At 48.3% G+C, this 25,717-nt stretch overlaps 1 protein-coding gene across 13 annotated transcripts in view; it reads right to left on the bottom strand.

Moving 5' to 3' along the window:
• Positions 1-266: 266 nt before the first annotated feature.
• The window catches only part of GBF1 (golgi brefeldin A resistant guanine nucleotide exchange factor 1), a 124,546-nt gene continuing 99,095 nt past the window's right edge, over positions 267-25,717 (bottom strand). The window contains exons 6-41 of one of the 13 annotated variants that reach the window (XM_081247396.1): positions 25,461-25,569; positions 24,887-24,947; positions 23,587-23,641; positions 22,786-22,860; positions 19,645-19,792; positions 19,083-19,306; positions 18,397-18,562; positions 17,761-17,972; positions 17,322-17,420; positions 16,528-16,722; positions 16,120-16,309; positions 15,383-15,523; positions 14,973-15,061; positions 13,821-14,023; positions 13,221-13,344; positions 12,811-12,936; positions 12,459-12,541; positions 11,576-11,812; positions 11,201-11,294; positions 10,654-10,830; positions 10,261-10,325; positions 10,052-10,175; positions 9,782-9,853; positions 9,537-9,631; positions 8,729-8,882; positions 5,530-5,755; positions 4,852-5,012; positions 4,474-4,720; positions 4,149-4,354; positions 3,132-3,282; positions 2,895-3,025; positions 2,591-2,692; positions 2,194-2,307; positions 1,864-2,044; positions 1,585-1,713; positions 267-1,117 (exon numbers count right to left, since the gene is read on the bottom strand). In XM_081247396.1, coding sequence (XP_081103522.1) covers positions 837-1,117; positions 1,585-1,713; positions 1,864-2,044; positions 2,194-2,307; positions 2,591-2,692; positions 2,895-3,025; positions 3,132-3,282; positions 4,149-4,354; positions 4,474-4,720; positions 4,852-5,012; positions 5,530-5,755; positions 8,729-8,882; positions 9,537-9,631; positions 9,782-9,853; positions 10,052-10,175; positions 10,261-10,325; positions 10,654-10,830; positions 11,201-11,294; positions 11,576-11,812; positions 12,459-12,541; positions 12,811-12,936; positions 13,221-13,344; positions 13,821-14,023; positions 14,973-15,061; positions 15,383-15,523; positions 16,120-16,309; positions 16,528-16,722; positions 17,322-17,420; positions 17,761-17,972; positions 18,397-18,562; positions 19,083-19,306; positions 19,645-19,792; positions 22,786-22,860; positions 23,587-23,641; positions 24,887-24,947; positions 25,461-25,569 — 5,247 coding nt within the window. In that variant the 3' untranslated portion in view covers positions 267-836. Of the gene's footprint in view, positions 1,118-1,584; positions 1,714-1,863; positions 2,045-2,193; positions 2,308-2,590; positions 2,693-2,894; positions 3,026-3,131; positions 3,283-4,148; positions 4,355-4,473; positions 4,721-4,851; positions 5,013-5,529; positions 5,756-8,728; positions 8,883-9,536; positions 9,632-9,781; positions 9,854-10,051; positions 10,176-10,260; positions 10,326-10,653; positions 10,831-11,200; positions 11,295-11,575; positions 11,813-12,458; positions 12,542-12,810; positions 12,937-13,220; positions 13,345-13,820; positions 14,024-14,972; positions 15,062-15,382; positions 15,524-16,119; positions 16,310-16,527; positions 16,723-17,321; positions 17,421-17,760; positions 17,973-18,396; positions 18,566-19,082; positions 19,307-19,644; positions 19,793-22,761; positions 22,861-23,586; positions 23,642-24,886; positions 24,948-25,460; positions 25,570-25,717 lie in introns of all 13 variants that reach the window. The other 12 variants (XM_081247395.1, XM_081247394.1, XM_081247391.1 and 9 more) reach the window with 12 other exon arrangements.

Here is a 25,717-nt window from a genome sequence, read left to right on the forward strand (position 1 = left end):
CTCTGATGGAGCAGTTAGGGAAGAGGACAACTGCCAACCCCCTAGCGCATCCCTGGTGCTAAGGGGGCACTGCTGTGATGGTGGTGGTGGGGCAGCAGCAGTGAAGGAATCCTCACTGCGTCCTGGCGTCTGGCTGGCTGGTGACCTGGGGCCACGTGGCCAGACTGTTGGTAGGCTCGGTCTCATTTCTGTTCGTGTGATGGCCTGGGTATCCCAAAACATGGTACCCACAAGCTCAAGAAGGAAACCAGAGGGAAAGGCAATGATGTTGGTACTAAGACATTTATTACATCATAAAAAATCCATTGTTGTCCTTTTTTTCCATATGTACATGCTCCTGTGGGCAGTCCCTCTGTCCAGCCCCACCTGCCCACCCTCCATGGTGCCAATCAACTCTCCGAACTGACCAACTAATTAATAGAAGAGGAAGAACTAGAGGAGGTTGCCCAGGGCTGATGGGAGTGGGGTTGGGAGAGGGAAACAAAGTGCAGAGTGGTTGGCTTGGCTCTCGATGCCTGACCACGGGCAGGAGGAGCACAAGGGCGGGCACTGCAGGGTTAGTACAGTGATGCCTCCCCGAGCTGCCAGGCTGCAGGTGATACCTGAGTGTGCTCTCAGGTTGGACTCCCAGGAATGGAGAGCAGAGGAGGAAGGTCCCACAGACTGACTGTGGGTCCCAGGAGGGGCTATAAAAGTTCTTTTTCAGGTCCCCATCCAAGTAGCAGTGATAGCAGCTTGGGCTGGGACTGAAGAATTTGCGGCCCCTGGGACAGCTGAGAGGTGGGCCAGGGACAGCCTGGTAGGAAGCACTGGTCCTGATCGCTGAGGGGCCTGCCTTAGTTGACCTCAGAGGTGGGCAGGGGGTCTGTGGGGCGGGGTGTGGCCAGGAGGGGCACAGGTGAGGTGGCCTCGATGAGAGCGGGGTTGAGTATGATAGGCAGAGTCATGGGGGGCACGCCCACCTGCAGTGGGGAGGCCAAGGGCTGCAGGATCAGTGGGGGCTGAGCCAGGGGTGGAGGCCCATCCGGGGTAGGGCTCAGTCTGCTGGGGCTGGATGCCACTGGTGATCCAGAGGAGCTGCTGTTGGCAGGTCGGGGGCCCTCAGGCTTCTCAAAGTCTAGAAGGAAAGCAAGGTGGCTGCAGTCGGACTCGCTCACATTCTGCAGCTAGTTTACCAAACTTCCGCTCCTCCCACTCCCTCCTCCCAGTCTACACAGTTGAGAGTCTCTGCTCAAAACTTATTCCAGTGTCCAGCTACCTTCTATCTACCCTTTACCTCCTTTGCTGTACCTCCAGTAGGTTAATTTTGGTCTGGTCTTCATTAGAATTCCTGAAGGGCAACCTCTGCATATTCATTCCAAGTCCCTGATCCAGCCTCCTTCTCTGAAGCCTGAAAATCCCAGGCAGCTAGCTCATCATAGCTGACCTGGCCCTGCCATTTCCAATAAGAAAAGCAGGTGAACAGGATCTTCTGGTTCTTTCCTTCCCCTGGCTCACAGTCCATGCTCAGCAGCAATCTCAAAGTACCCCGGGCCTCCTTGACTTCCTGTTTGACATCCAGCAAACTCGCTCAGAGGGACTCACCACAGGTCCCCAGCTCAGAGGGCATCTCTGGGGGAGGTGGATGGCCAGGTGTCCTGGTGTCACTAGCAGCAGGAGTCAGGTGGGCTGAGGCCAGAGGTTTCGGGGCATGAGGCTCCATGGGCACAGGGTCTGGGGAGGGCAGAGAATCCAGATGGCGGCTCTCGGTGCTTTCTTTCAAGTAGAGTCCTGGCTACCCACTAGACTTCCCACCCACCCCAGGCACAGAGAACTAATTATTAGCTCCAGACTCTCTTGATGAAGTTGGTCGGAGCCCCCTACCCTGGATGACAGTCTGCTTGAAGAGCTCATCTCGTAGGCGGGGCAGGAAACAGTCAATGCGCTCCCAGGTGATTTCCCAGAGGGCTGAGGGGCTGCCTCCTCGGGCATCCACACTGTGGAAAATCTCTGCTGTGTCCATCACCAGGAGCATGTTCTTCAGAGACTCAGGGATGGCCTCTGACTGCAGGTGGCAGTGGGGCCATGAGAATGGGAAAGAGGGCATGGGGGGATATGGTAAGGAGAAGGCAGCCACCAAGGGGGAAACAGCAAGTCTTCCCAGAAGATGGGAGAGGAAGTAGGCAGCTGGAGTTGGGCTGAGGCAGAACGTACCAGTAAGTCACTGGAGCCTGCGTGCATGTACTTGTCCATGAAATCCAGGATGGTCAGCCAGAGGGCCGCAAAGGTAGAGAGCGACAGCAGTGGAGACAGGTGCTGCAGGAAGACCTATGGCCCCCCAGGCCCTTTCAGCCAAGAGTAGGGTAGGAGCCTTCTGCACCCCTCTCCAAGGGTGGGAGGCAAGCCTGCCCTATCTTGTGTGGGAATCCTGGATCAGAGACTCCTCTGAATTCCAAAATCCTCCCAGGTCCCTGGGTCCTGCTGAGTCCCCATAGCTGGGGGTCCTAAGCACCTACATTACATCTCTAGGTCCTCCCAGCAGCCTTGGCTTCCTTGCTTGTGAAAAGGCAGGTGTGGGGAGAGTGGGTGGGTGTAGGGTGGTGAGCAGTACCTTAGAGAGCAGGGTGGAAGCCCTCATCCGGGTCTCCTCCATCCCGCCCACATCTGCAGGGCTGATGTTTTCCAAGAGCTTGGTCAGTAGAGGAAACAGCACCTGGTGGGTAAGAAGCCAACATCTCCCTAGCAGGGTCAGGTGGAAGCCTTGTCCACTTGACCCTGGGCTGTGGTGGATGGGTACAGAGCAGGAGGGAAGGTCTGATACAGGCTGAGGATTGACATCAGGGGCTCTTCAAGCTGCTTGGCTCTCCTTGTCTTTAGGATTTGTACTTTACCTTAAGACCAGAGGGAAGTCCTACCTTGTTAAAACAGGACTCCCATTCCAGGGCATCTAACTTTTGCAGATCATGTACCAGTAGTGCTCGCTGCAGATAGGTCAGTGCCTGCATCCGCACCTGGCGCCGGGCATCACAGCACAGGCAGGCAATGCCTGAGAATGAGAACAGGCTCAGGATCCTTTGGGCATCCTGATCCTGGTACTTCCCAAGCGCCAGCTCCACCTCTGCTCCTGCCCTGCCTGCTCCCCTGAGGTTTACCCTGAAGTAAAGGGCACCAACAGTGGGCCCAGAGGGTGCGTGAATCCGCTTCGATCTTCCGGCCTCCTGTGTCCAGGTGGCGCTGCTCCTCCGCCCATGAGCTGTAGATAGAGGCTGCCCTTGTGTGTAGGGTGTGCATCAGGTCTAGCAACTGGGGTCGCAGGAGGGGCAGGACATGAATGGAGTTAGGTCTGGTGGATCCCCTCATCACCAGCCCACTCCCACTGTCCCTGACTGAGTCCTCAAGGGAGTCCCTAGTACCGATCACACCATACTCCACCCCTTTCACCACTCCCTTCTCCTCAACTTTATGAGCTGGTTGTCCTAGTCCTGACCAGTGTTTCCCAAAGATGGGTATTACTCCTAGTAGCGGGGACTTGAGGAGGTGTGTGGACTAAGTATTTAATAACACAATTACACAGTGAGAAAGGTACTTTTTCACACTTTCTGATGACAGATAAAGCTTCATCTTGTTAATCATTTTAAAAACAGCAAACCTCAGGCTCAGAGGCTTTGACAGGCAACAGTGTCTGGCCAGATTTAACAACTTTTGTTTTTGTAATTTTTCTAAGGTTATTCTATTTAAAGCAATTAATTCTCCATTTATTTAGTGATGTAAAGTCTGCTCATAAAACAAATTTTATATGTCCTGAATAGACAACAGAATAACTCTGTAAGGATAAACAAGAAACTGATGGCAGTGGTTGCCTCTGGTAAGGGGAACTTAGCAGCTGGGGACAGGAAATGAATGGGACTTTTATCTGCTTACCCTTTTGTACCTTTTGAACTCTGTGCTATGTGCATTTGAATTACTTATTTCAAAAACAAACTATAATTTAAAAATGAAGCAAACAAAGACTTACAGGCGGTCCTGGACGGGGGGCACTGTGGGGACGCTGGCTGAGGCCCTGGCTGGAACACAGGCCCTTCCTTTCTGCCCTGGCTGTCCCTGGCCCCACCAAGACTCCCAATGTCAGGTACCGGGAGAGGAGAGGAAGTAAAGGGTGCCATACTTACGTCCTGACTGACCTGTAAAGACACCGTATGGTAGCTGGCAGGCACACCTTCGTCCTCATCATCATCACTATGCCCGCCCCGAGTGGCATGTTGGCTGGAGGTTCGAGGCCGCCGAAGCATTGAGCCTTCCTTGGATTTCTTCTTGAAGCGGTTCCCTTTGCTGTCATACTTGTGACTCTTGCCACGTTTCTCCTGGGACTTGCACCCTGAGCAGGGCCAGACCCAGGTCACATTTCCATATCCATGGGTACAGATGGCCTGCTCCTCCCTTTCCCCCGTAATTCATAGGGCTACTCCCCAACTGCCCCTTCATCAGGTGACCCACCGCCATTCAGACTGGCCTCCACAAAGATGCGGAGAGTCTTGACACAGAGCTCAAAGTTGTCAGGTGTGATGTGGGCAGCGTCACGCACGATGAAGGACAGGGACTCCACACACTTGAGCAGGGACTTGGTGTCATGTGGCCCGAGGTCCAGCCCCACTGTTAGGCTGTACTGATTGACCAGGGGTGAAGGACCTGGCCAGCTGGTCTCAGGCCCTGGCTTGGAGTTATCGATGTCATCCTTCCCGACCTGTAAAGTACAGAGGAGCTGAGAATCCAGGCTTGACCCTGATCTTCCCCTAGCTGCCCTCTCAGAGGGCCAGGAACCTTTCCCACAGGCCAAGAGGGGAAGACTCACCCGCTGCCCGTATGCTCACTCACCACTAACCAACCGCTGTTGACCACATCAGCATCTGTGGCTGATCGGTGAATCTTGCCAGGCCTGCCATGGTCAGTGTAGACCTCCGAGTCAGAAGTGTACCCTCGGTCCAGGCTCACATCATTTTGATGGTAGGATGGGAGTTCACTATCTGATTGGGCCCCTGAGCCAGCAGGGAGAGGGGCAGAGTCAGGGTGGGGATGGGGAAGTTGGGATGAGGCATAGTTTCAGCTCTCAGAAGAAAGGTGCTGAAGCCTGGCCTCTCTTTTCTCTTGGTCTGGATTAGTTTCAGCCCTGTCACCAGAGGGCTGAAGGATGGCCTGGAGAGCTTCTCTCTTGACCAAATGGGGCAGCAGGCTAATTTGGGCTCCTGATGGCATCTAGTAGCAGCTGTTGGGGAGGGAGGTGGCAGTGAGGACAGAGTTTCTGAGAAAACAGTCCTCAGGACAGTAGGAAGCCTGGCTTCATAGCCTTCTCCATTGCCTACTTGCCTTTATGCTGTTTAATCTGTGGGTAATGGGGAGAGGCCTGTTAGGCACAGGAAGCTCTGGAAGCAGATGGCAGAAGCCAGGGGTATTTAATCTGCTGAACACAACAACCTGCATTTTGTTTTCCTGTCTCAACCACTGGGGCCATAATTGTTTATCTGCCATTGTGGGTCTCTCTGGGAAAGTGCTTACCAGCATCAGGTGCATCGGCCCTGGCTGTGGCCTGCAGGGCAGCTGGAGGCTTTACACCTGAGCCAATGCACTCCAGCAACGTGAAGAGGGTGGCCCAGTCATCACTTGAGTGGATGTTGGCTGCGTTAGTCTTAAGGAGTTCATGGAGCCCATAGGCTACCTGGTGACTGACTCGGGACAACACGCTGGGCTTCATTAGTAGCAAAATGCGCAGGGAGAGCAGTACCTGGGGCAGGAGAGGGAGCAGGAAGTTGAAAGTGGGCACACGCGTCTTGTCTAGCCTCCTTCCCCACCAGCCTCCCTAGGCTAGTGAGGATAGTTTTGGCTAAGACCCAATTTAGGGTACTCTGTGGACAGATGGCCAGGGGCTAGGAATGGGGGCAAGAAAGAGGCAGGTGTGGTTATAAAAGGGCAACACGAGGGATCCTGTGGTGTTGGAACTATTCAGCATCTTGGCTAGTGGTGGATACACAAACCTATGCAAGTGCTTAAACTGTGTAGAACTTAATACGTGTATGCATACAAGTAAAACTGGGGAAATCTGAATAAGATTAGTGAATTGCATCAATGTCAGTATCTTGGTTATGATACTACACTATAGTTTTGCACAGTGCTACCACTGGGGTAAAGTGGGTAAAGTGTACAGACAGCCCCCAACTTATGATAATTCAACTTAGATTTTTTTGACTTCACAATGGTATAAAAGTGATACACATTCAGTAGAAACCATACTGAGAGTTTTGATTTTTTCCAGGGCTACTGATATGCAGCACAATACTCTCTTGTGATGCTGGGCAGTGGCAGGGAGCCACAGCTCCCAGTCAGCCATGCCATTATGAGGGTAAACAACTGATGCACTTAGAACCATTCCCTACCCAGACAACCATTCTGTTTGCCACTTTCAGTACAGTATTCAATAAATTACCTGAGATATCCAATACTTTATTATAAAATAGACTGCATATGAATCTATAATTATCTCTATTTTAAAAACTTAATTTTTAAAAAACTGAAAAAAAGACCAGTAACATTATGCAAAACTACAGCATAATATCATAACCAGGATACTGACATTGATACAATTCACTAATCTTATTCAGATTTCCCCAGTTTTACTTGTACTCATACGTGTATTAAGTTCTACACAATTTAAGCACTTGTGTAGGTTTGTGTATCCACCACTAGCCAAGATGCTGAATAGTTCCAACACAACAGGATCCCTTGCGTTGCCCTTTTATAACCACACCTGCCTCTTTCTTGCCCCCATCCCTAGCCCCCGGCCATTTGTCCACAACTTCTAAAACCTCGTCAATTCAAAAATGTCATATAAATGGAATGATATAGTATATAACCATTTGGGATTGGCTTTCTTCACTTAGCATAGTTCCTTGGACAGTCATGCAAGTTGCTGCATGTATCAACAGTTTGTTGCTTTTAGTTGCTAAATAGTATTCCATGGTATGTATGTACTACACTTTACATTGAAAACCATCTGGGCTGATTCTAGTTTTTGGCTACTACAAATAAAGATCCTGTGAACATTCATGTATAGGTTTTTATAAAAGTAAACTTTCATTTCTCTGGGATAAGTGCCCAAGAGTGCAACTGCTGGACTGTGTTGTAAGTGGATGTTTAGTTTTATAAGAAACTGCTCTATCATTTTACATTCCTACCAGAAATTTATAAGTGACCCACATCCTTGTCTGCATTTGGTATTATCACTGTTTTTCACTTTAGCCATTCTGACAGGTGTGTAGTGGTATCTCACTGTGGTTTTAATTTGCATTTCCCTGTTGGATAATGATGATGAACATCACTTAAGCTTCTTCATGTGCTTATCTGCCATCTGTATATCTTCTTTATATCTTTCACCCATTTTCTAATTGGTCTGTTTTTTTTTTACTGTTATGTTTTGAGTTCTTTTATATTTTAGGTATTAGTCTTTTTTCAGATATTTGATTTGCAAACATACACTCCTTGTCTTTACCTCCTTTTCACACTGGGCTCTCATAGAGTAGAATTTTTAATATTGATGAAATCTACCAGTTTTTCCTTTTATGGATTGTATTTTTGGTGTCAAGTCTAAGAACTTTTTGCCTAGCTCCCAAAGATATCCTCTTATTTTTCTTTCTAAGGTTTCATAGTTTTACATTTTACATTTAATTTTATGATTCATTTTGAGTTAATTTTTCTATAAGGTATGAGGCTTAGGTCAAGGTTCATTTCTCCCCCACCCCCCGACCATGGATTTCAATTGCTCCAGCAATTAAAAGGATTATCTTTCCTCCACTGAATTGTTTTTGCACCTTTGTCAAAAAATTAGTTAGGCATCTTTGTGTGGGTCTATTTCTGGTTTCTCCTGTTACATTGATGCATGTGTCCGTCCCTCCAAAAATACCACAGTGTTGATTACTATAGCTGTATAGTAAGCCTTAATATCAGATGGAGTGATTCCTCCCACGTTTTTTCTCAAAATATTCAGCTATTCTAGGGCCTGTGCTTTTCCATCTTAGAATAAGCTTCTCTATGTCTACAAAAAAACCTTGCTGGGATTTTCATAGGAGTTGCATTAAACTTACAGATCAATTAAGGGAGGAATGACGTCTTCACTACGTTGAGTCTTCCAATCCATGCATATGGTATGCCTCTTCATTTATTTGGGTCTTTCTTAATATCTTTCATTAGCATTTGTAAGTTTCAGCATACAGATCCTATACATGTTTTGTTAGGTGTATAGCTAAGTATTTGATTTCATTTGGAGAACTTGTAAATGGTTTCGTTTTCTATATGTTCATTGTTAGTATAAAGAAATGTGATTAATTTTTGTGTATTGATCTTATATCTTGTGACCTTCCTGAACTCATTTCTATGCTGTTTGTCTTTTATAAATTGGGTGAAGAGATCTCAGGAGGGTCCTAAGCATGAGAGCCGGGGGAAATCAGGTATGGGGCTGGGACTGCCACAAGGCAGCAGCCGTCCAGCCCTACTGAGCAGAGGTGCTGAGTACTAGCTTCATGCCTGAGGCCATTCCAGATTCACTCCCAATGTCCCTGTTAGACTCCCCTAGCCCTGTGGTAGGTTACTGGGCTCATGCCATGGGGCACTAAATGAAGTCTCTGTCTCAGGCCATATCCATAACTGATACTGTGGCTTTAGTCCCTTGTATACCTTCCTGCCCTCCCAGCTGCACTCAGCTTACCTGGCCACTGATCTCTTCTCTCCGGAGTAGCCGAATGGCTAGGCGCAGCAGCCCCACCACTGCCCGCTCCACAAGGAAGCAGAAGTCCTGTGCCTGGACACATAGGTGGTATAGATGGTCTCGAACAGTCTGCCACACACAGCCCACACGGTCCCTGAGAAACATAAGGGATGAGGATAGTCTCAGCTGTAAAGGCCACTGGGCAATAAGTCTCTTTTTCTTTTTTTTTTTATAAATTTATTTATTTATTATTTATTTTTGGCTGTGTTGGGTCTTCGTTGCTGCACGCCTGCTTATTCTAGTTGTGGCAAGCGGGGGCTACTCTTCGTTGCAGTGTGCAGCTTCTCATTGCTGTGGCTTCTCTTGCTGCGGAGCATGGGCTCTAGGCACTTGGGCTTCAGTAGTTGTGGCACGCGGGCTCAGTAGTTGTGGCACTCGGGCTCAGTAGTTGTGGCTCGAGGGCTCTAGAGCTCAGGCTCAGTAGTTGTGGCACACGGGCTTAGCTGCTCCGCGGCATGTGGGATCTTCCCAGACCAAGGCTCGAACCCGTGTCCCCCGCATTGGCAGGCGGATTCTTAACCACTGCACCACCAGGGAAGTCCCAGCCTCTTTTTCTGATTGAGGCTAGGTCCTTCAGGGCTCAGTGGTATTATACCCTAAGCAGGCAGCTATAATGAGCAAGCTTCTCCTCCACTGCCTATAGCTTCATGTGCTTCTTGTCCCTAGAGCCCACTCTGCAAGATTACTCCAGGCTTCCATCCCTTTGGCACAAGCCCAGTATGAGGCCTGCCTAAAGACTGCCTTCTACCTGTTCTCCAGCACAATCCTCAGCAGCATCTCCAGGCAGAAAGCAGCATCCTCTTCATCATAGGTCTCTTCATCTGGTGTCACTGAGACCAGAGCCTGGAGGAGAATAATAGCAAGAAAATAGGCATGGAGGAGAAGCCAGCCACTGGCCCACCCCTGACAGAAACTGAGGCATACAGCACTATCCCTGTCTCCCCTCCCAGACCCAGCCAGCCCTTTCACCCCTCTTCCCTCTTCACTCTGTACCTTCATGAGCTCCTGCAGTGACTCCAGCTGGAGGAATTTGCTTTCTGTGATCATCTTTTCTGGGTCACATTGCTAGAGGGGGCACAAGAGAGGGGTTATTGATAAGGACTAGAGGGAAGAGAATGTTCCCAAGAAGCCAGGGAGAGAGGGCAGAAGGAGTCAGCTCTGGTCACAAACCCTAGATGACCCTATTCTTCAGTTCACAGGACAGTGTCTACCTAGTAGAGAAGGGTCTAGGCTTGTTCACCAGGGGTCGGCAGGGGCAGTTACCTTGATACAGTCCAAGGCCATTCTCTTGGCCTCTTGGTTCTCAGTGGATGGGCCTCGCACGCTAGACTGCTCAGTACCACTTAGTGTCAGCCAGCTCACGAAGCTCAGCACTGTCGACTCTCCTCTGTAGAAAGAGAGTACAAGCTCTAGTGAGCTCCAGAGTTCTAATCCTCCCTCTGCAAGGTCTCCAGCCTCTGATGGCCCCTCACCGGTTTGATGGTGTCTCTTCCCGTTGTAGAGAGATCTTGCCATTGGGATCCACAAAATCTTCTACCTGGAAAATCAGGTCAAGAATAATTTCTTTCGACATGCCCTCTGCATTTCCTGCTCTGCCATGCAGTTTTCTGGCTTTCTTCCTGTTGCCCTCTGCCCTACACTATTGACTGGGCCCCTCCAATTGATGACTGGCAACGACTTCTACCAGCCCTCCTTTACAGCTATCCCCATGGCCAAAGATCTGTGGTCTTACATTTGAGGCGTTCCTGGTAAGTTTCAGCATGCATCAGGCCCAGTGCTACTCTCAACCAGTTCTATATGCAGACAGTACGTAATCTTGGAGCTCTTGCCTTGTTATTACTGATTAGTCTCCTACCAAGAATTACCTCCACCATAGCCTTGGGCAGCAGTTGGGCTCGGAAGAGCTGCAGCATGGCCTCCATGATATTCTTCCAGCCCTCCCGCAGGATGTCACCATGACGATGGGCCAAATGAAATACTGTCTTGGCTGCAATGTGGGCTTTAGGGTTGCTTCCAAACACAGTGGGCAGGTTCTCAATGGACTGGAAAGGAAGATGAGATGAGGCTTAGGGCCTGGCAAATGTCTTGAAAAGAGATTCTCTTAGGCCTCTACCTATGGTTCCTGAGGGTCCTTCTGCTAGTTCTGCTTCAATCCCCCATAATACTGGTGGGAAGGGCTACCCTGGCTAAGGCCTTCTCCACTATTGCATCTCTTCTCTCATCCCCATTATATAAGGTAATGCTGTTCTCATCCTAGGGTGTGTCAGACAGAAATGGCTAAGCTCTACTGTAGTCCAGGGGTAGTGAGAGAATATGCTGATGGAAACCAGCTCCACAGATAAGGGTAGGTCTATGGCTAAAAGAGAGGTCTTCCTTTGGAACTCCAAGTACACAGTTCCTGTCCCTGCTCACCTCACTGCTGAGAGCTGTGAATTTGCATAGAGAGATGATGAGATTGTCAAACACATCACTGAGGCCATAGTGGGCGGAGATCATGGCGCACTTCCTGTAACGTCACATACCAGATACAGTCACTGAAAGGCCAGGCAGCCCTTCCAAGTCCCCAAGGAGGCTTGCTTGGGATTCTTCCCTAATCAGTCCCAGGAAGAAACCTTTTACTCTTGAGTCTGTTTAAGACTGAGCTTTCCCAAGCTTCAGCCTCCCTGAAAAACTCAGGAGGAACCCATTCTAAGGAAAATAAGAGTAGGAGTCAGAGAGGCATGGAGGCAACCAAGTTAACTCAGAGAGGTGGGAAGGAGATCAAGACCAAAGTCAAACTCTGGCTACCTGAAGCCTGAGATGGCTTTTTGGATGATTGTCTCCTCAAGGCTTTTGTCAAAGACATAAGAAAGAGCAGCAATAGTGGGGCCCCAGGTCATGGTGAAGAGGTCAAGATCGTAGCTGCCAGCAGGCACACGTAGGAATATGCCTTCTGGGGTGGCACCTCGATGAAGCAGCACATTCCACACATAATTCTCCCGAACCAGGCCTGTCTGCTCCTCAGGCATCACAATTTCCTCATTCCTGTCAGGAGGTAACAAAAGGAGTAGGTGCACTGCTCTGAACCTGACTGGTTACAAACTAGGACAAGGGGCTTTCTGCCCATTACTGACACTTTCCTTCAATGAGAGGTCATCAAAACTGCAGCTCAGTGGTCTGCTTCCCTCCCCACCAGTGGCACCAAGGAGAAAGAAAGGAAGCACTCCATAATCTCCAAGCCCCATCTCTAAGTGGGCCTTTAGTTCTATAGTAAGATCTCATATTCTTTCTGGGTATGAGAGGATGAACAATTCTACCTTTTCTGATTTACAGTAAAAACCTAAGTGTCCCAAACCTCACCCTCTAGTACCCATCTTGGGTTCTCTACTAGCCCCATAATGCATCTTGCAAGCTAGACAAGAAAACCTAGCTTCTCTGTGTTCGGAAAATGGGGCGACGACATTCCACTTAGCAGGGGCAGTTTGGATCCTGGCTCAGGGTACTAAAGTTCCAGTACTGTTCAGGCTTAAGGAATAAGTCAGTTGGGGGAGAAGGGGCTGCCCAGATAAATTACGATGCTAAATCCAGGGTGTATGAGTCACTGCAGTCCGATGTGACTCCAAAATCTGGAGAAGGAAGTAGCGTGCTTCTCCTTAACAGAGATGCTACACCATTCTCTACACGTACTCACTTGATGGCATGGTACATGTCCTCCAGAATGTCTTGCTCAAAGTCCGTGCCTCCATTCACACCTTTTAGGTTTTTGCGAAACTCCTAGAGACAGGGCAATAAGCTTTACCCCCCACGTGTCAATGCTGAAGCCCCACTCAGGGAACTCCTGGGTCTGTGGTAAATAGGACTTTAGGAAACAGTAAATGACAGAATCCACTTCCCTACCCCAGTTCCTCTTCTGGATTGGCCAGCGCCCCCGGACTCCCTTGGACAGAAGCTTGTCCACTGTGCCCACTGGAAAACCCATGTCCTTCCTGCTACCTCCAAAGCTGTGCTGGAACTGCTCTGCCATGGCTGGGATCCAATCTTACCTCCAGGGTCATGGGTGCATTTTGCTTGCGAACATTGTGGTTGTGCTGGTCAGTATTAAGCATGATGACAGCATAGGCCAGGGCAAAGCAGGCATCGCTATTGGCAAATGGGGAGCCATTACAATTCTGAAAAATCAAAGACCCCACCTACGTCAATGCCCTTCTCTGGCCAATCAAACCCTCACTACCAACCCACTGGTCAGTGCTGATAAAGAGGGATGGTACCAGCCAGAAAGAGGCCCATCTCTTGCCAACTCCTTGATGGAAGCTGGCCCCTCTATGGGAAAGCTCACTGACATTGCTCTCAGCCTTCTTAGGAGACAGCAACTGGGTCCTTCAGTTGAAGCCATAGACACCCTTAGTCAAATTAATTTGGGATGCTGGGCTCAGCCCCTGCCACTCAAACTCACCCTCCAATGTTCTGTGAATGCCTCTAGCAACCTCTGGATGACCGGTGCTTCCCCGGGCAAGCGGAAGGCTTCCAGGTAGAGACGGAGAGCTTCGTCCAGCCGCAGACCCTGAAAGCTGAAGGTGCTACAGGGAAAGAAAGAAGGACGAAAGTCTTAAGATGTATAAGCCGCAAATGCTGGGTGCTCTATTAGCTACCGTCCCACTAAGCTTCTCCTATTGGAACAGAAAAGGCTGAGAGCTCTGGCAAAGGGGAGCTATCTCCTGGTCATCTCTAACACAGAACCAGAATTTGACAACCCCTAAGCTTAGTACTCTTCACATCAGTGTGCTCCTACACAGAAACCTCATCCCTGGAACCCAGAACCTACCCTGTGCTCAGGAATCCTACTCCACCCCTTTCCAATGTTCTCTATGTAGAATGGAATGGTGCCCAAAGCTTTCCTGCTGGAGGCTCTTTCAGATCCAACAGATATAAATCTTGGGAAGAGGAAGAGTGTATGACCTGGGTCACCATCAGGAACTGACTGGTACTGTTTTGAACTGTCTGTCCCCCCAGGCTGATCATCAACTATGTCCCACATTTCTTGCAGTTTCCTCACCTCACAAAGCTCTCCAACAGGTCAATGTTTTTGCGGTCACTCACAAACTCTCCAATCATTTTCTTGTCCAGACGAGGGTTCTCTCGCAGCCACTGGGCTACCTCTGTGTTGTCCATTGGGATGGTGAGGAGACCTTTCTCTTGCAGAAACTGGATCCCCTTCTTTGGTTTCTGGTTGAACTGCTCTGTGCCAGTGATCAGCAGCTAGAGAAGAAATACAGGAGGTGTCAAAAGCTGCTCTGCCCCTAAACCAGACAAGGGCAGGTCTCCATCACAGTCCACAGCTGGTCACCTAATGGGCTCCTAGGACATGGTTCTAAGTCACTCCAGAACTAAGGCTGAACCATATTGGCCCCTAGCTTTCCCCAATCTCCGTGTTTAACTAGAAGTGGCTGAAGAGCTCCTTTTTACTCCTTTTCTGGAGTGCTAAAGATGCACAGCACTCTCCTCCAACCTGAGAACCAGAGAAAAAAAATAGAAGAAAGAGACTAAAGAAGGTTTTCTTTTCTCTCCAGTATTAGAGCCGTTCCTGGTATCTGTTTACAGACTAGCTTGGATTCCCCTTCTTTCTTTGGCTTCCTAGCTCTTAAGGCCCTGGGGTTTGAAAGACGAGGTGAACTAACTGCGATGATAACTTTTTGACTGTCTAGTCACAGCCCTGCAATCAAGGGCACACATAAACCAAAGTCATTTAGGCTGGCCTTACGAGGAAGAAAGGGTTAAATAGAAGGTCTTCTTTGTGTTAGAAAACCAGAAAGTACAGTTATTTGAACTTTACTGAAAAGCACCAGAATAAATGTCAATTCCCTTTTATTGCCAGTCATCACCCCAGAGCTTGAGATGACCAATAACCTTCGGTGACCCACACGATACCAACACCCAGGGCTCTTGTCACCACAAGTAACACCTGACTCTCAGCTAGGGCAGCATTTGCCCAGGAGCACACAATAGATGCCGATTACATGGCTTAGGAGTAAGGAAAGGGCTTCAAAGGAGATTGGGGGGTTGCTGAAGCCCCAAAAAGCTCAAAAACTAGCCTTGGGAAGCTGTTCAGTGAGCTTAGACTCTCCCTCATTCTCTGAGACAGAAACCCTACAGAGAACACCCAGTCAGAAGTGGGTAGAGGCTGAGCTCTGGGGATATCTATATATACCTTCTTTTTATTCTTAATTTCAATCAACTCCCGTGGATCTGGCAGGAGACAGGAAAATCGAGGTGGCTTCCGGGTAAACTTTTTGTCAGCTAGGAATGGGAGGAAGAGAGGGAAACACCAGTAAGACCTCTTTTACCAGGATAATGACTTTTGGAAGGATGCTGATATACTCTCTAGTGAAAAAAAGGATGCCTCAGAAAATTTCTTGTCCTCATCAGTCTTCCACTTCCTTAGAAGTCCTATCTTCTAGGGCTCCAAATGTTTTCTTTCCTCTCTCTGGGTCTGAAGGCATGGTGAGCAGCCAGTGTTCATTCAGGAACTACCCTAGGGTATTTCTGCTCCCCTCCCCTCTGTGCTCTAACAGGCCTTCCAGTTGAGGGGGCTTAGGATGATGGATACCCAGTACCCACCCCCAGAGTCACCAGCTTCCTCCAGATCACTGCATCCTGGTTTCCCATGTTCTGCTGGCAGCCGCCCTCCACCTGGCACATGCAGGCCTGCGATGTCTGGGGCCATGCCTATAGCCTTCCCATCGCTGGCTGCTCTCTCAGCTGGTAAGAGAGAAGAAGGTAAATGAAGACTGATGGTGTAGGAAGCCAAGCAGAGCTGCAGGAGAATCGAGCTTCAGGCCAAGGAGACCTGCATGTTCCCACATAGGTCACCAGCCCTGACAGGACAAACCCAAGCCCAAGTAAGTAGTCACTGTCCCAGGTCAGCCAAGCATTAGATTCTACAATTTAATAAAGAGATTACCCAATCACTTTCCCTGATCTTCTGCAACCTCAATCTCAAGGAAAAGTTAGAGACGATTAATTAGAGTGGAGGCAGGCACTGGGGGTAGGAAAAGGTAGGGACTGGAGCTTTTAGGCACAGAAGTCCTATATCCTTTAATCTATATTCTCTTTTCTCCCCATAAAGAAATAACAATTTTGTAAAAATAGCTAAAGCATGGAAGAGGAGAAAGGGAGAAGTCCATGAGTCCTGCTAATGTGCCAGCCTGGTCTATGATTCACATCACCAAACCTCGGAAACACAGAATTAGGAGTACTTTGGAGGAAATGACATAAGGGTAGGAGAAAGGATTCAGTGAGTAGAGAAGGGATAAACATAGAACCCTGGGATCCTCAAAGAAAGAAATGCTTCTCACTATTGTTGGCTTCTCGAGTGCCACCTACTGCCTCACAGCCAGGTCTGGCTGCCTCTTTCTTTTCTTGCTGGGTAAGGTTGTTGAGGACTTTGGCTTGGCAGTGGGCCTCAGTGCTGTCAATCACTGTCAACAGGGCATCAAGAGACAGCAGGTGTGTTGTATAGAGCTGACCAGACACAGGGAAGGCATTCTGGAAAGTAAACAGATACAGGAGACTTGGGGTTAGAATACTTTTCCAAAAATCCTAAAACCGCCCGTAACTTCTACATTGCCTTGAGAAGATACCCTTCTTCTTCTTGTTCCCCAGCTCTCAAGTGTGCCGTTCCCTATATGTAGCATCCTCACTACCACCAGAGAGATCTCCTTAATAAAGTCGTCTTTCTAGAGGTCAGTAGTAATGCTCAGCACCTTGGACAGCAGCCTGGTGAGATCTTCAAAGAGGTTGGAACAGTAGTAGTCACAATCATAGTTGATATAGAGCTCAGTGACAAAGCTGGGGATGTGCCAGAGCTGCACAGTGGCCTCCAAAGCCATCTCCTTCATCTCATAAGGCATCTTGGGGTTCTCCACAGTGATGATATCCATGAGCTTTTTGATGTACATCTGACAGTAATCCAGTAATTGCCATTTGGGTGGGGAAAGGATTCAAGATAGGAAGAGACAAATTGGACAGGAAAAACATTAAACAGGAAGCAGATGCCTAGCCAGAAGGTATACATTAAGAGACACTTAATGGTGGTATTCCATCCCCTAAATACATCCCCCTTTGTCCTTCAGGATGGGGGAGGCCTGGCTCTCTACCTCGTACCTGATCCAAAACAAGTTGCCCATTGCCCTTTTTGTGCTCTCTGTGTGAGCCTGATTTGGTCCTATTCAGAGTCCCCTTTTGCAATTTAGTGGCGAAGCTAGCTTGACTTGCCTGTCTGTGTTGCAAAAGAACTGCAGACAGAAGAGTTGTACCCACTCATGGTGACGTTACCTGCCAGTTCTCATATTCGGGTTCTCCCATTTTATAGCCAGCCAGGTTTCTCTGGGCACCTTTTAAGTTCTCCACTAAAGAGGAGAGCCAATGAACCAAACTATGGAGGCTAAAAGCACTCTCCTCAGAAGCCACCAAATCCCACTCCTGCAGCATGACAAAGCTGACCCGAATGAAGGTGCCATACATCTCCCTTTTTTTTTTCCAACTTCAAGAAACTCACCTCTAATTGGAACTTGAGGTGCTCCCTCATGCTCTCAAACAGTAGGAAGCATACCCGCAGGGAAGCAGCATAAAGGTTCAGTCGCTCTACGCTGAGTAGCTGGAGATAACAGTAGGGTGCGCTATTAGGTTTCTGAACCTGACTATGGCTCAACCAAGAGAAAGCAGGACAGCAAACTGTGGGAAGTTGTCACTAAGGTCATGTGCTCTGAGGGAACTCTGTATCTAGCCATTCCTATGTTTCCCTTTGGTTGCCAGAGTCCCCGGGAAACTACTGGAGTCCTCTTGACTATGACTACTGGTCAGTAGGGGAGGTAGGTTCTTTCCTGGGTCCTATACTCTTCACATGCATCAGCCAAACCTCCCTGTGTTCCCCTGGCCCTTGAAAGACCCTGAAAAAAAGCCAGGTGTTCGGAGTCCCTCTAGAAATTCAGTCTTACCTGGAGTAAGTGGCGGCACATCTCATCCTTGATGAGGCCCAAGAGGGTTTGGCACTGGGCTACAGGGGCTGACTCAAGAGCCACTGTCAGCAAATGCAGTCCCATGTGGATCATAACCTCTGAGTTGTGGCGGTCGTGTGGGTTGGTGAGGGAGATGAGGAATCGGAAGAGCTCACGGATGCAAGGAAGACCATAGGGGACCAAAGCTGTGCCTGGGAAAGGCCAGGAGGGAAGTGGGACTGCTAAGAAACAACTGGCTCAATCACTTGGCCTAGCCTGCTCTGCATTATACAGGCAATTTCAGATAAGTGATTCTCTTCAGGAAAAAAATGTTTTTTTTCTGGGGCAGTAAGGAGACTAGTCTCACTTATTGAAGGGAATCAGAATTGATGATCCCACCTTTCTGTTAAAAGTCCCAAGCTTTCTATTCTTCCCTCTCACTTCCTATTGTCCACTAAACTCCCTCTCTGTGTAAGTTAGGGAAGGGTTCCATCCAATAGTCCTCTTGCTTGATTCCATTTCCTGACTAGAAAATGGCGTAGGACTTGGACCAGCAGACACCTTGGGTCTAAGATAGTTTAGGCTCAGACAGCTTAGTGGGTAGGATGGGGGAAGAGCCTGCCTGAGAGTACTCACCTTCTTTCTGAGAGGACTGTGTAAAGCGCACACCCCGGGGGTTGACGTAATCCATGTCATGGACAGAAGCAGAGTCAGAGTGGTCAGCAGGAGATGTGCACTCCTCTAATACTTCAGGGATGGATTCCACGGATGCTGACTGGGCCTTTTCCACATGGGCCCCTTCCTGCTATGACCAGTAGTGGGGAGGATATAGGAAAAGAGATGAGGCAAGAGCAATTGGAACTTATTTCTCTTAAGTATCTGTCCTCCAAGTGTTTCTAATGGACTGCAGGTGTAGGGCCAGCTCAGTGGGCTGTGAATCAATGCAAGATGGTTCAGGGAAGGAGTATGAAGGACTCAGAAAACATCACCTGAGGCATCAGTGACCTACAGTGACTAGAACCCCAGAGGCAACAGAGGCTCTCAGAAGCTTGGATTTAGATCATTAACTTCCAGAAAAAGCCATGGCCAGCATCCTCACCTTTGCCAAGTACTGATGTAGGTACAGCTTAAAAATCCTTTGAGCTACCTCTCACAGTGAGTCATGCTGTGGTTTTTCTAGGTAGCACAGCTAATTCTAGGAAACAGGGAAGAACCCCCTGCCCCAACCTTCTTTTGAGCCAAGGCCTGGATAAAGAGCCACAGCATCAAGCCAATTCCACAGTAGAAGACTAGACAGGGGTCTTTAGAAATCAAAGTCGTACCTGGGGGTCAGGTTGCTCAGGAACCCCTAGCTGGCTGCTGCCAGGCTCTGCAACTGTGCTGTACCCTGGAGAGCCAGGTTGCTCCAGGTCAGTGAGGTCCTCTTTGGAGGTGGTCTGGGAGGAGAACTCCAGGCCACTGTCTGTAGAGGGGCTGACCACTGCTGAGGCAGCTTCTGAACTTGCAGAGGAGATGGGAGTGGGTACATCTATGAAGGGCATGCCACCTGCCAAGCAAAGTGAGTGAGGCTTGAAGAAAAGAGACTCTGTGGGAAACACTTACCTTCCATGGTACCATTTGTTTGTTTGTTTTTCCTAGACTGCATATTAATTTCTGCATATGCTTGGTCTCTAAAGTAGTCAGGGTCCCACTGGAAGGAGAACAACCTTAAGTCACTGTGGATTGCTAAATGGTCACAGTGTGATCTGACCTGGAGTTTTCCCTTTTTGCTCTCAGTAGAAAGACCACAGCCCCTCAATTAGTTGGTCTTCAATGTCAAAATTCCTGAGAGAGGAAGGAACTTTTCTTCTATTCTAATCAGAAGAAGCAGCTCAGGGTACTCACCAGTGAGGTTAGAGGATAAGGTGGTTCCACTGGGGGTGAGCAGCTCTGAACCTGGTGTGACTTTGGTCATATGGCGTGGGGGCCGGGGAGATCTCTTCTGTTTCTTCCACTTAGATGAATCACTCATGCCTCCCGCTCTCATTTTCAGCTGGAAATATCACACCTCATTAGCACTGGTATTCAAATTAAGATTGTATCCCTAGAAATCTCTTCTTTTAGTCCTACTGGTCCCTAGAAAATAGTCTATACCCCACATCTGTGCCACAGTTAGAATCTAGACCATCAGAGCACATTCCTACTCCTCTAACTTGCCTTCTACTCTTGCCACTTTAAAGGTCAGCCTGAGAGCCTCCAAGTGGAAGGTGACATTCTGGTTTTAGGCTAGTCATTGATAAGGCCAGCCCTCATACATCACTCTGCTTCCCTGAATACTGGGTGGCAATCCTCAGTCCTGTAGATGGTGCCTGACCCTCTTGCAGAAAGCGTAAGGGCAGGGGGTCCTTTGCCCAAAGCTGCAGATCTTCAGGCCCTGGATCCCTGGGCCTTCCTCCTCAACTACCTGCATAGTAGCCTCCTACTCCAAGTTCTGATCCAACTGTGAGAGTCTACTCCTTCCCAGACAAACTCTTAGCTTTCCTATTACTTCATGAACTGGGCCTAGATCCTAACCATATCCCTTACTGTGGAATGTCTACATCAAATTGGTCAAAGGTCCTTCCTTGGAATTAAGGAAGGAGTGGCATCCCAGTTGATTTGTGGAGTTAAGGATGAAAGATCACGTCACGCTGCTGCTCTGCTCTCTGCTGCTCCCAACTTTGGTATATAAATGAGACCTCCTGTCCTTCTCACTGTTGGTCTTTCTAGAAGCAACTTCATGCTTTCAGATGGTAAGGCTACTGATTTCTTGGACTCTTGCTCTATTCCATTTCCCTTCCTCTTGCTGCATTTCTCTCTCTCCTATAGCTTCCTTTTAGTCACAAAGGAAAACCTTTACTCCTATAGCTTCCTTTTAGTCACAAAGGAAAGTCTTTATCACCTATTGACTACTTTAGGGTATAAGTTTTCATGCATTTTCTCCACCCTAAGTTCACAGCTACTTTGTTTAAGCCCATTTCATTTTCTTAATCCTGATGCCTTCTCAATTACAGTTTGCATCCAGTCCTTCTACAGTTATATCAAACTAGTCCTAGATTGATAGACCATTCCTGGAATGGGCAACAGCAATTCTCTTCTAGGAACCATTAGAATGACTCTAAAAGAGAGTAGAAACAATTTTTCTCCCTGCCTCCTTCTAAAAGCTGAAAATACCCATATTATCCTTGGCCTATTCAATTCCTTCTGCTATTTGAAGGATAAGCCCCCCTTCCTCCCCCAAGCCCTCCAGAATCTGGACAACCTTTGATCCTTTGCTTAGAAACCACATAATTCTTCCTTCCATACTCATATCTCCACCCATAAAGGAGACAGGCCCAACAGCTGAGCCCCACCTCCAGCTCTTAGTAACATAGCAACAGCCTCACATTGGATTTACACTTTTTGTCCCTGCATCTCCAAAATGCCGGCAGTCATATGCCTAGAATAGAGCTTCAAGTGCTCTGAGCACTGTGGTTAAGCAGGAACCAGGATGCTCCCTCCAGAAACCACTGAAGCCCAAAAGAAAGTTCTGGGGGTAAGAGTCAGTTAAACATGCAGATAGGCCAGAAGTCCAAAAGATCAATGAGGGAAAAGAGGAACCTCCTGGTTTAAACTGGAAACTGTCACTGAGCTCCAAAAAGCACTCACATCTGGATTGACTTGTGTGAACTATCTTTTCTCTCCAGGTGGCTCCCCAATATCAGGAATTCCAGGTAGTCCTACTTCCATGGAGAAGCCCAGTCACTGAGATTCCATCCCACACTAGGATCAGTCCTTCCTGTTTCCTTCTCTATCCTGTGCAGAGGTAGCTCTAACCTGATCATTTCAGTGAATGCTCTCTGCCTCCTGGATGGAATAGGAGTTGAGAGGCTGCCAGTTCTTACAAATGTCTCAGTCCTTTAAAAGTATAGCTGTGCTCCCTGTTCTAAGATCCTAAGGTGGGCAGGGCAGGGGTGAGCAGTTCATGAAACTCTACATCACCTTATCCGTATAACATTTTATTTCCAAAGGACAATATAAGCTTTATAAAGAAAGGGCAGGTCCTAGGTTAATAATCATGGCAAAATGGTGGGTAGCCACTGAAGAGAGCTGCAACTTGAGACTAGGCAAGCACACAAGTGAAACTTGAGACAAGGCATGCAAAGAAAACACAGGCCTATGGACTGTCTAGTGCACACACACACACAAAACACACACAGTTCTTTTTATCTTCAATGACCTGGATGTCTACAGCCACACCTCTAGCATGCACACTGTTATGAGAGCTTAGATAGCCCATACCTCCTTCTCTCCCTCTTCTTCCTAAAGCAGGGATATGGGGATTAGGGTAATCTTTAGCTTGCACCTCCGTTCTAAGTTCCCTTACTTCTAAAGGACAGAAGTCACCTTTGCAGATCCCAAAGTATTGCCAGTGTCCTGGGCTAACCTGGGACCTGGGTCCTTTTCATCCATCTAGAGTCCTAAACCTTAGAATGACCCCTTTAATGGTAACCAAGAAAAAAATGGCCCCAACTAGACAGACTACCCTTTCCCTCAAAACCAAGTTCAGGCATCCAGCTAGAATCAAGGACTGTGCTTAAGCTTTCTAATGCCAGCTCTGAGACAGGGAGAGGGCAGAAAAGGGAAGGGTCTTGTTTGACAGTTCCTCATAGTCCCCCTAGAAATGGTAGATATTAAGCCTCCCCACAAGACGTCAGCAGGACCCAGGCTCTCTTTCTAGGCTTACTACATAACGTATTATCAGTTCAAGGGTTCCTTCTGCCTTCAGGCAGCCAGATGCCCCACGAAAATTCCCAGCACTGCAAAGTTACAAACACATGCAGCTCTTCCAAAGCCGTGCTATGTTACAAGGGAGGGGTAAATTGTGCTCTACACAGTGGATATGGGACCCAGATGTTACATATAAAAAATACACATTTAAATAAATAAATAAAAGGGGGTAAGGAGAGGGAGAGGGAGAGGAAGAGGGAGAGGGAGAGAGACCTTGAGGTTCTTAAAGAGTAGTACCCTCTCTAACTGGTTCAGGGCTTTGGTCTGCTCCCCACTACTTAGCTCCAGTTTGTTGAGGAGACATGGAGAAATCTGTGAAAGACAGGCAAACGAACGATTTAAGCAGAGTGAAATAAACTCAAACACACACCAACAGGGCACAGGGCAGGAATGGGGATGGATGGCAGGGGAAAGGGGAAGGTTATGTGCATGCACCAAACAGCCAAGGGTCATCTCCAAGGGCAGAACCTCTTAGGGCTGCAAGCAGAATCCTCATCAGAGACCTGTGAAGTCCAGGGCTTCAGTTCAAGATAGAAAGAGGCCATTCTTCTGAACACCCTTCTTCTCCTAGCAGTTTGAGAACCTTCTGATCTGGAGTCAGACTTGATTTATCTTGTCAACAGAGGCTAGTCCAAGCATGAGCCCAGTCTAATCCAGTATTACGATGGGTTTTGAGGTATAGCCTCTCTAGGCCTCCTATCTGCTGATAAGACTGGGCCCTGAGGGGATGGCAGGATTTTCATCTTTATCAACATACATTTTCAGCCCAGCCTGATGGGCCTCACCCAGTTTCCATGAAGGACTGGCTCACTAGCTTACATAGTGGGTCAACAAATATAGGCTGGAAAGGAAAGGTTGGGGAAGGAGAGGTACCTGGGAAAGAATAAATTTCTTGGTAAAGGAGCGATAGCTATTTCTAGATTCCAAGCAAACCTGTCTAGGCGAAAGTATGTTTTTGCTAAGCAAGGGTATCCAGGAAAATCTCTATAGTACAGAATTTGGGAGATCGAGGTTTGGATGAGGGATAGCAGGTCATACCTTCTTCATGTTGGTCCCCATATAGTTCTTGGGTTCTTCTTTAAACTGAGGTAACCTGTAAGATAGAAAATCCCATGGACTGTAATTAAGGATAATAACAAATCTTCCCCTCCATGCCAGCCACAGCCCAAAGATGCTCTGGGCCAGAGCAAGCTATCTCTTAGGAAAAGCTAGGAAAAGAAGCAGGCTTATTTCACCCTTTTTGGAACTTCACTGAAGAGCCACAGAAATTGAGGGACCTGTGACACAGATACTTTCTAAAAAAGAAGGTAGTCATGAGGGAAAGGTGACTAAGTACCCTTGGAGTGTGGAGGCTCTTTTCATCTTTAAACTGACTCCTTTCTGCTTGTACTCCTTTCAGCAAGTATTGCTGAAAGCCATGATATGGGGAGAGGGCAGTCTATCAAAACCCCAGGAGACTGGGCATACGGTGAGAAGTAAAAGGCAGGTGGAAGTTTTGAAATTAGTAAATTTGAACCTGAGAAGTAAGAAACAATTTGCAGCAGGGTCCAGAGGCAGATCTAGTCTGTAGATAATAAGGATTATTACCCGTGCCCCCTGCACTGGCAGCACAGAGCGTTAACCACTGGACCACCAGGGAAGTCCCTAATAGACTATTTTTAAAAGCAATCTTAGGTTCACAGTATACTGATTTCTCATATAACCCTTGCCCAAACACATGCATAACCTCTTCCATTATCAATATCCCCTAGGGGAAGCTGTAAAGCCCTCGCCTCAGATCTTCTCAAAGTTGTCTACTGAAAGGAAGTACAGAAAACAGGGTGTTAGGCATAGTATGAAAAGGTCTCCTAGGCCCTAATTTGAGGGTCTTGACGAGGTAACAACTGTTTTGGTTTGTGGGGATGAGGGACTTTCACTGCTAAAATTGGGACAGTCGGGCAAACCAGGATTGTTGGTCACCCTAGACTTGGTCCTTCCTTACAGAAATCAGGCTGAGCTCTGGGAGCTCAGCAACCTGTTCCAGGCTCCCTTGTGTTTGGCTTCCTCTCTGGGTTCCCTTTCCCAGCTGCTACCTGCACAGAAACAGACACAAGTTTGGGAAGCAGAAGTTCTGTCAGCCTAGATCAAATAACCCTCTGCTTCCCCCTGAGGCCAAGCCAGCTCCCTCCTCTTTCTCCCTTGCTTGGTAACCCTGGTCCTAGAGAACCACGCCCATCCATAATCTCAGTGGCCTCTGATGTGGCTGTGGGGTTGGCCAGGTCCCTGAAGTGGCTGTGTGGAAGTAAGCAGGCTCAAGAGGCCTGGGCAGCCGGGCTGAAGCAAACAGCAGCAGGTTTACCTTGTGAAGAGCAGCTGCACCATGTCTACGAGAGTGTGCTCTGCGGATTTTCTCAATAACTCTGCACAGGCAAAAACAAATAACACAGGTGTCATTACTTGCCGTGCTATTATCAGGAGGCTTCTCAGAGCAGACTCCCCTCCAAACCTTGTTTACTAAGGATTATACCAAACTTATTAAAACCAGCTCCAGCTCAGCCTGGCAGCCAGAACATCACTGGCCCACTAGATGGCACTACTGAGTCAGGATAAAAAGGGGGAGCAATGATGTGTTCTCAGGGGTTGCAGGCTGGTGTCAATCCCAGAAACCTCAAGGGAGGGAGATTTGGTTCTGGGCTGAGTCATTCTGGGATCCAGCCCAATTCCTGCCCTGGCACAAAAAGCTAAGGTCTCTATTCTAGCTGCACAACAAATTGTCAAGTACAGAGACTCCTAGATCCCTATGGCTCCACAAGGTAGGTGGTGGAGGAGTCATGAGTTTTCCATCTCTCTGGGACTGAGAGACAGCATCCTGTATTCATACTCACAGATACTGGCCCCAGGAATGGTGAAGGGCCCAGTATTCAAGCACCTACCACTGAGCCTCATTTCAAAGCAGATCCGGAAGCAAGACTGCATAATCTCACACACAGATTCATTGGTTAGGTGGGCACCTACTGGGGTCAGCAACAGAGTCCGCAGTACCTACCAGGAAGAAAAAGGAGAGACCATGATAAACACGGCAGGCTGGGGGAAGAAGGGTGTACACGAGGGGAGAGAAGCTGCCTCCTGTTTCTCTAAGTCTCCTACGGAAGCACTCAGGGGTGAGAAAGAGGTTAGCAAGAGCTGACCT

Source organism: Mesoplodon bidens, assembly GCF_964165515.1.
Source record: "Mesoplodon bidens genome assembly, chromosome: 1".
Classification (NCBI taxonomy): domain Eukaryota; kingdom Metazoa; phylum Chordata; class Mammalia; order Artiodactyla; family Ziphiidae; genus Mesoplodon; species Mesoplodon bidens.